This window comes from Leptidea sinapis, chromosome 21, assembly GCF_905404315.1.
Source record: "Leptidea sinapis chromosome 21, ilLepSina1.1, whole genome shotgun sequence".
In the NCBI taxonomy this organism is placed as follows: domain Eukaryota; kingdom Metazoa; phylum Arthropoda; class Insecta; order Lepidoptera; family Pieridae; genus Leptidea; species Leptidea sinapis.
In genome coordinates this window covers 8,288,606-8,297,404 of record NC_066285.1, presented here as the reverse complement: position 1 = coordinate 8,297,404, position 8,799 = coordinate 8,288,606, and the positions used below count along the sequence as shown (strand labels likewise).

Sequence of the window (8,799 nt, the reverse complement as noted above, 5' to 3'; positions counted from 1 at the left end):
ATTAAAAGTATAAAACAGTGATTAAAATTATTTCACCAGAACATTAATTATAAATACCAGTATATTATAAAAATGAGAACGTTACGTGAATTGAGATATATAAACGTTATATATCCAATTTTGATTTGCAACACTTTGCTGTTAAAAAAATCAAGACATTACAATGTTTATATTTTATACCATCAAATTCAGTCTGATCAAAGTCAGTTCACGCGATCACTCTATTACAAATAAATGCTATAAGGTATTGAGATTTGTAATAATATGAACTAAATAATAATTGATTGAAAACTTAATATCGATTATTTGTAACATTAAAAAACAAAACAACCGAACGAATGAAAAAACAATACAGCCTTAAATAATTCCAGTTATCTAGTTAAAATACCGTAATTTTCAACAAATATTATTTGTCTCTAGTGTGTCTATGCCTTATATTTTTTTTGTTTTAAAATGTCATCGTCGTTATATAAAGGGAGTTGTCAAGCAAATGTAAGCGGTAATTAACTGTTTCGCCAATCGAATAGTGGGGTGAAGAAAATAGATTTAGAACCACATCATCTGGAAACTCCAGGTAAAAAAATATCGTATATTATTTACAATTTGCAAAAAATGCAACCGAAATAGATAACAGTAAATTAAATCATATTTTTATATAAATTTAATAATATTAAGTTATAAGTGATAACATGTTATGGGAGGGTAAATCGCTTCGTTACGTAACGGGATATTTCTGCCAGAAAAAATCAGTAGGAAATAACTTTTAACCGTTATAATTTAATTAGAAGGATTTAAAATAGTTTTAAAAATCATTTCATTTCGCTCAGTAATATTTTTTATTTATTTCTACTTTGTTATTAATATTAAATAAAAGTTCTCAGAAATTTTCTGATGTTTGCGACATTACTTCCGTCAGAAAAAAATCAATTGAAACATTTTTTTACGATATTATTTTAATTGTTTTAAAAAGAAATGTTTCGAACAGTTCTGTAATGTTTTTAGAAAATCTCCAAGTGTATTTGTTTATTTATTACTAATTCTGTAATTAATAATAAGTAAAAGTTTCCAGAAATATTCTGAAGTTTGCGATTGTTATTTTTTTTGGTTTCTTCGTCCATTATAAGACAGGCACAGGGTTCAAGCCCATTCAGCCATATTCGATAACGTCGTATTCGTCTCGTCTTTGCAAGATGATCTACTCGTACTTAAAATTTAAAAATTTCATTGCTAATTCTAGCTACAATAAGCCAATTGTTACTTATATAGGATTAAATGATGTACATACACAAAATTCATATGTACATATATGTTCAAGAATTGTAACTTAGAATAAAATATATTTTACTATCATTCAAATATGTTATTTATAAATTAATAATAAAATAAATTTAAACAATAACATAAGCTTTTCTTAAGTTATCAAATTAAAATATTAAATAGTTCAACTTAGAACCTCTATCGGGCGTCCTCTCGGGCCTGCAAACACAGGATTTTTTTCAAACAATTCCCATAAATTTGGAGCCGATGTATTTTGTTCATTTTTAGAAATGTTCAAGCATATACATTGCCTAACATAACTTTTAATTGAGGATAGAAAATAGATTTTAACGTAATATTCTTACAGCTCTATGTTATGATATTTCTTAGACAACATTATACCTATTATTTTTTATTATTTATTTATTTCTTATTAAAAAATTACATATGATAGATAGGTAACAAAATTATTGTACATACATAAACTCATTTGAGTTTTACCGTATACAATAAGGTCGTCGGAAGACACATAATATTATTTAAATTTAAAGTTTACTTAATTAACTACTTAAATTAAATTACTTATTTTTATAGAAAAATGAAACAACTTAAAACTACATACAAATATTAATTATACAGAAAAAAAACCAAAAGCATAAACATTCAGGTGCTAAGAAATTTTTTGAACAACATTACAAACTAAATAACTTACAAATACCCTCAATATTAACACTACAATATGTCTAAATGTCTGTAAATTAGGAAATTCATAATTTTATCTTTTACAATTCCATCATAATCTATATAAAGTTAGCAGTTTCAAACTTATTTTTAAAATGAAGTATCTCGAACTCCAATTTTTTTTATAATATATATGCAAAATCTGAACCAAACTTACTTCGACAATCTAATCCAGTTATCAGACTTTAATATTTTATTTTGAATTTGGAAATGTTTGATTTTAGTTGCATCAATTTTATTATAGCAACTTTACTAGACAACCATTGTAAACAGGCCACGTTTATTACTTTAGTGTGCGTGAACAACACACAGTTGTGTGTGTGTGTTTATGTTACACACACACACACACAAACTTTCGCATTCATAATGAAATGAAATGAAATAATAAATTACAATATTAGTAGGATAGTTGTCATTAAAAACATTTTACCATTCGATCAAATATTTCATTAATTTATTTGCATTGGCATTAAAAAGTTTAATATTTTACTCTTAAACAGTTAATTTTATTTGTAGAAGCAAAAGTTATGTATTTATAATAAGATCTGAATTGAAGTAGAAGATGTTAAGGCAGTTCTCATTTTTGTGGTTTGTTCCAGAATAATGACGGTCGTCGAAGATGTGCAGACGTACCAATTCTCAACGCGTCTGATCTTCTACCCTCTAGTGCTTCTCGCTACGGGGCTATGGCTTCTATACAGATGGCAACAACAGTCCAAGCTTCATAAATTAGGAAACAAATTGCCAGGGCCTCTTGCATTACCAGTATTTGGCAATGCTTTGTTGGCTTTCGGCAAAAAACCAGAAGGTACGATGGATGTCAGTTATCACGTACAGTTAGCGCGCCAGTTGAATGCAGTCGGGGCCTGGGGTTAAAAGCGGCATTATCTCCCCCCGCTGTCCGCACACCTCACCTTGTGCGCCTAAAGTGTAGTGCTGTGCCGTAGTCCTCGCTTACCGTGCTATCGCGTTGTTACTAAAGTTGCAATCCCGTGTTTTTTTTTTAATTTTAATAATGACTGATCCAAGTCCATCAGGTTCCATTCCAAAGTAACGAGTTTTTATAAATCGCCTAGCACAAGAAATGGCGAGAAAATGTTTTAGACGTGACGTGTATGAAGAAAGGCAGAACAAATATTTGAGGTTTAATTATTAGGTTAATAAAAAATTTGTAAAATATTTTATCATCATTTTGACCTATTGTAAAATGGTAAAATGGAAGCATTGTTTAAATTTATCGACACACTCATCATTATGGTCACCATTTATAGTTAGGTCACAGCACTATCGCATTTCTGAATTCTGCGTTCAAATCGCGCGTTATCCGTTAATATTCTATTATTCATATTACATGATATTTAATACAAACATTTATTTTCTTCAGAAATAATTTATCAAAAGCAAACTGTGTGTTTCAGAACTGGTTCGATTGGCTTTGGATTATGCTGAACAGTACGGGACAGTTGTAAGGGGCTGGTTGGGTTCAAAACTAATTATTTTCTTGAGTGATCCAGACGATGTTGAAGTCATTCTCAACAGTAATGTACACATTGATAAGGCTACAGAATATAAATATTTTAAGCCCTGGCTTGGAGAAGGTCTTCTAATTAGTTCAGGTAAAATATTTAACAGGTTTTATGACGAATCTTGTGGTGCTAAAGACGCTTTAACGGCTGAAATTATTAACCTTTAATTTTAATAACTATTTTAAGGTGAAAAATGGCGCTCCCACCGTAAAATGATTGCTCCTACATTCCACATCAATATCCTTAAGTCATTTGTTGATACTTTCAACCAAAACAGCAAAAATGTTGTTGAGAAAATGAAGACTGAAATGGGCAAGGTATTTGACGTCCATGACTACATGAGTGGTGTTACTGTTGATATTCTCTTAGGTGAGTTATCGATTATCCTTCACTGGATCACAGATCAACCTAGATATAATACTAAAACGGTCAAGAACAAAGTTTTTCCTTTTCTTTATTTACTATGATGTTCGTAGTAAATTTATTAATGGGCACTTTAACTACGAGCTAACAAGTTAATTTGACGACGAAATACAAAAAAATGCTGCTTTTCCATTTCGAGTATACCTACTTCCCACAGCTTTGTCTCTTTTAAGATGATGATGACGCTCCACTACTACAGTAAAAACTTGTAGTGTTTTTTGCAAAACAACTCGTGATTACTAAAATAATTTATTGAATAAAAAAGAATCTATCTAAGAACAATATTGTATATAATATTAGATCGTGGATATTTTATTACTCCAGATCCAGATTTGACTATTATCTTGTGAACTAAATTTAAATCAATTATTACGGGTTTTCAAATTTAAAAAATTCGTCATTTAGTTTTTAATTCTTGTTTTACAGAAACTGCAATGGGCATAACGAAAGAAACTCAAGATGAATCTGGTTTCGACTACGCTGTAGCGGTAATGAAGTATGTATCCTGAATTTTAGAACGTAGTTTATTAGACATAGCTTATAAGGGAATCTATAATAAAAAATAACCTACAGAAAATTTAATCGCAATCACTGTTCGAAAATTTCCAATGAAACAGAATTACATAACTTATTTATGTAATATTTTACATCGTAAGGTTGCTAAATTCTTATTAAAATCTTATTTTATAATAACTTCATTGTTGGAATTATGAATATTCATAATAATTAGTATATTTTTACATTTTTTAGGATGTGTGACATCATTCACCAGAGGCATTATAAATTCTGGCTTCGTTTCGATTCGATCTTTAAGTTAACATCGTTCTTTGAGAAGCAAAAGAAACTTTTAGGAATCATTCATGGACTTACCAACAAGGTAAGATAATACCTTCTTTATCTTATATCTTTTCCCAAATTTGATATACTAAAGGACGAAAACTCTTTTACAGGTAATCAAAAATAAGAAGGAAAAGTACATCCAAAATAAATCAAAGGGCATTGCAACTCCCGGCATCTCCGAAACTATTTCATCGTCAGAAAATGATACAGGGCTTGCTAATGTCAAGACACTTGCAGATACAGTCTTCAAGGGCTACCGAGATGATCTTGACTTCAACGATGAAAATGATGTCGGTCAGTACGACTTATTATAGCAAATACTGTTAAAGTATTATTTTATGTTTAAACGCAAGACATGTTAATTTATTTTATGTTCCAACCTACAGGAGAGAAGAAACGCCTTGCTTTCTTGGACTTAATGATTGAATCTGCTCAAAATGGAACAAATAAGATCACAGATTTTGAAATCAAGGAAGAAGTCGACACGATCATGTTCGAGGTACATTTAGATAAAGCTTTCGTTATCAAAAATCATAAATACATTAATTCATTCAAATAAAGTTTTAACTAACAACTGCTATTAAAGACCTGCATCAAAATTGAATAATAAACATGAAATACTAAATGTGTGTATTTTATCATAATTGTAGATATAAAAGTGTGTATGTACTTATGTATGCACGCAAGAAGTTATACTTTTTTAGCGTAACATAGGAAAAATCCTAAAGATTGCTTATTGCTCCTGCTATTCTACGATTTCAGAAAGAACAATATTGTAAAAATCTTGCAAAGATGGGTTTGACAATTAATTTGTATATACCGAATACGGCTGTATGGTCTTGAACCCTTTGCCTGTCCTAATAATGGACGAAGAAACCTAAAAAAAAATAACGAATGACGCAAACGTCATAAAATTTTAGGAGCCAACTTCACCCTGTTACCTTTATCTTACAGTGATGCGCGCGCATCTTAAAATTTCAGTCTCATACTTTTTTCATAACGCGCCTAAGGAAGTATTAAGTATAACTTCAATAATAAAGTATTTAAATCTCTTTTCAAGGGCCACGACACAACTGCGGCTGGATCTAGTTTTGTCTTATGTCTTCTTGGTATCCACCAAGATGTTCAAGCCAGAGTATACGACGAGCTTTACTCCATTTTCGGTGATTCCGACCGCCCAGTGACATTCGAGGATACTCTACAGATGAAGTATTTGGAGAGAGTCATCTTTGAATCTCTTAGGATGTATCCACCAGTACCAATTATTGCTAGAAAGTTGAACCGAGACGTGAAGATTTGTGAGTTTATTTCATTGATACTTTTTCACACATTTCTACTTATTGACTTAATTAGACTAATTTCTATTACAAAAGATAATAGAATTTTTATTTACATTAGATTCTAAAGTTATACATAGTGGTGTCAAATTACTCATATTATGGTTATGAGCGTATCCTACAGGGTTTTGGGTTGTTTTTTTTCATGAATGATAAGGGACAAGACGAGCAGGACTTTCAGTTGATGGTAACTCATACGCTTTGCCCATTACAATGCAGTGCCACTCAGGATTCTTGAAAAACCCAAACATTCTGAGCGGCACTACAAATGCGCTCGTCGCCTTGAGACAAGATGTTAAGTCTCATTTAGCCCAGTAATTTCACTGTAAACAAAATTTTATGATCGATGCGGTACTCGAACCCGCGACCTCTCGCGTTCCATGCGACCCCACTTCCAACTGTGCCAACCGTTCGAGTGACGTCTCGTTTATAAAATCTTGTATGCTTTGTTCTACTCTCACTGTCACAACTGTAATTAATCCCAGACGTGAGGGTTATCACTTTAGAAACATACCAAAAGGTTTAAATGCTCAATAGTTAAAATTAAAAAAATAATTAAAAAATAAATTTAACATGTATAAATACTAAATCATTGTATTGATGTGTTTTTCTAGCTACAAATAACTACCTACTGCCAGCTGGTGCCACTGTTGTTATTGGTACTTTGAAAGTACATCGCAACCCGAAATACTACAAGAACCCAGACAAATTCGACCCTGACAACTTCCTACCTGAGAATACCCAAAACAGGCATTACTACAGCTACATTCCATTCAGTGCCGGACCTAGGAGCTGTGTCGGTAAGTCTTTAAAACTTAAACGCAAATAAAAAATGTTTAGATAAATAATGGAAAATAGATTGGCATGTGTTTAGATTGTCAGGCATTTAGCAAAAGGTGTTTGTTTATCACAGGGTCTAACTCTAGCTCTTTCTATTACTAGATTATGTTTGAATATAGATTTTATTTCGTAATTTATACCTGTTACTGCTCATTTTAAATATAAACAGACAACTTATATAGTGAAAAGCAAAAACACATTCAGAATTTCAAGTCCAGTCTGCACATAGGGTTAATGTATAAACTTTTATAATAAAGTTTTGGCAATATCCATAAATAAATTTAAATGTTTTATTAAAACATGCCTCTGTTGTAAATCCTACTACTCCACAGCTGAATATCTAAGGATCTGACCGCCTGGGACTAGATTGTGATTATTTTATAGCGATTGAAATGACTGTACAATATTGTATATTTTTATTGAAAAGAGCGCAAAAAAAGAATGTTGGGAGAGTTTCTTGCGCCGCATCTTCTCTCTCAGAGCACTCAGGTTTCCGAAACGGTGGTAGTGTTAAAAATGACATCAAAAAAAATCTAAAGGGATCAAGTTTGAGAAAATAAATGGATTTTATGCCTGTAAGCCTTTTCATGTGATATTTAAAATATTATTACTGTAAGATCGTTCATTTAATCACTTTATTATGATAGTTAATCACTTTTCTTAAGTTAAACGTAAGTAAAACCATACAGGGCTTGCTAATGTCAAGACACTTGCAGATACAGTATTCAAGGGCAACCGAGATGATCTTGACTTCAACGATGAAAATTTAAAGTTAAATCTTCTCTGAATCAATATATCAAATAATATAAAATTCTATAAGTAATTCTTCTTCTTCTTCGGCGTTACACTCTTGTCAGAGTGGTCGTGGTCGTCACGTCGAGGTTAGTGGCCTGTTTCACAATGCGACGCCACTCGTCGCGAACTGCCGCTCTTCTCTTGCATTCATGCAGAGTACCGTCGACAGTTTGCCTCACTTGGTCCGTCCACCTCATCGGGGACCTGCCTCTTGGTCTAGTGCCCTCGACTTTACCCTGCACTATTAAGCGTTCTATGGAGTCGCTATAAGTAATATCACTCCTAATTTAGGTAACTATTTGTATGGCTTTTGCATTCATTCATATGTAAACACAAATTTCATTGTTTCAGGTCGTAAATACGCTCTGTTGAAGCTAAAAGTACTCTTGGCTACAATCTTGCGTAACTTCAAAATGGTTTCTGATGTAACTGAGGACCAGTATGTACTGCAAGCCGACATTATCTTGAAGAGGAGTGATGGCTTCAGAGTTCAGATAGAGCCAAGGAAACGAGTCCCATCCAACGTTGCATAACTCTAAGTACACTAATGACTATTATATCATTGTAGATCTTTATATTATTATCAGTGAAGTTAACATGTAACAATGATTGTAATAATTACATCTCAATTGTTGATAATATAAGGCTGAATCGATTTTTTCGGATTCTTTTGTATTTATGGTTGTCTTATTTATTTTTTGACTGGTGAAGAAAAGCAAATAAAATAAAGTTGCTATAGAAAATGATGTTTTTTATTTCTAACACTGTTGAGACGGTACACATAAAATACTGGTAAATTGTTAATTTTCATTTAGGAGGTTATAAAACTAGACTCAAACAGGCTCTCTCACACAGACGTAACTGACTCTTTGATAAATAATTATTGCAAATTTTGTAGCAGTAATATGTACCTTCCATTTGGGGCTGGTAACAAGCTTTTTAAAATTGTCGTGATTTCCTAGCTCAAGTTTATACGAAGTTTTTTCTAATAAACTTATGGTACCAATACTTTTGTATGTATTACCGTAAGTATTCTAGTC

General features: G+C 31.8%; 1 protein-coding gene across 1 annotated transcript; it reads left to right on the top strand.

Moving 5' to 3' along the window:
* The first annotated feature begins 461 nt into the window (after window positions 1–461).
* LOC126970453 (cytochrome P450 4g15-like) lies at window positions 462–8,502 on the top strand. The gene is made up of 11 exons (XM_050816349.1): window positions 462–574; window positions 2,598–2,806; window positions 3,417–3,614; window positions 3,711–3,893; window positions 4,374–4,443; window positions 4,698–4,824; window positions 4,898–5,081; window positions 5,174–5,286; window positions 5,848–6,085; window positions 6,739–6,924; window positions 8,111–8,502. The coding sequence occupies exons 2-11, from the start codon at window positions 2,602–2,604 to the stop codon at window positions 8,290–8,292; spliced, it is 1,686 nt and encodes a 561-aa protein (XP_050672306.1). The 5' UTR covers window positions 462–574; window positions 2,598–2,601; the 3' UTR covers window positions 8,293–8,502.
* The last annotated feature ends 297 nt before the right edge of the window (window positions 8,503–8,799 follow it).

Excerpts from the sequence above, each read along its gene's own strand:
- LOC126970453 (XM_050816349.1), top strand. The coding sequence starts at position 2,602 with ATGACGGTCGTCGAAGATGTGCAGACGTACCAATTCTCAACGCGTCTG. Across the intron at positions 3,894-4,373 it reads TACTGTTGATATTCTCTTAG|AAACTGCAATGGGCATAACG; the intron begins GTGAGTTATCGA and ends CTTGTTTTACAG. Across the intron at positions 4,825-4,897 it reads TTCATGGACTTACCAACAAG|GTAATCAAAAATAAGAAGGA; the intron begins GTAAGATAATAC and ends ACTCTTTTACAG.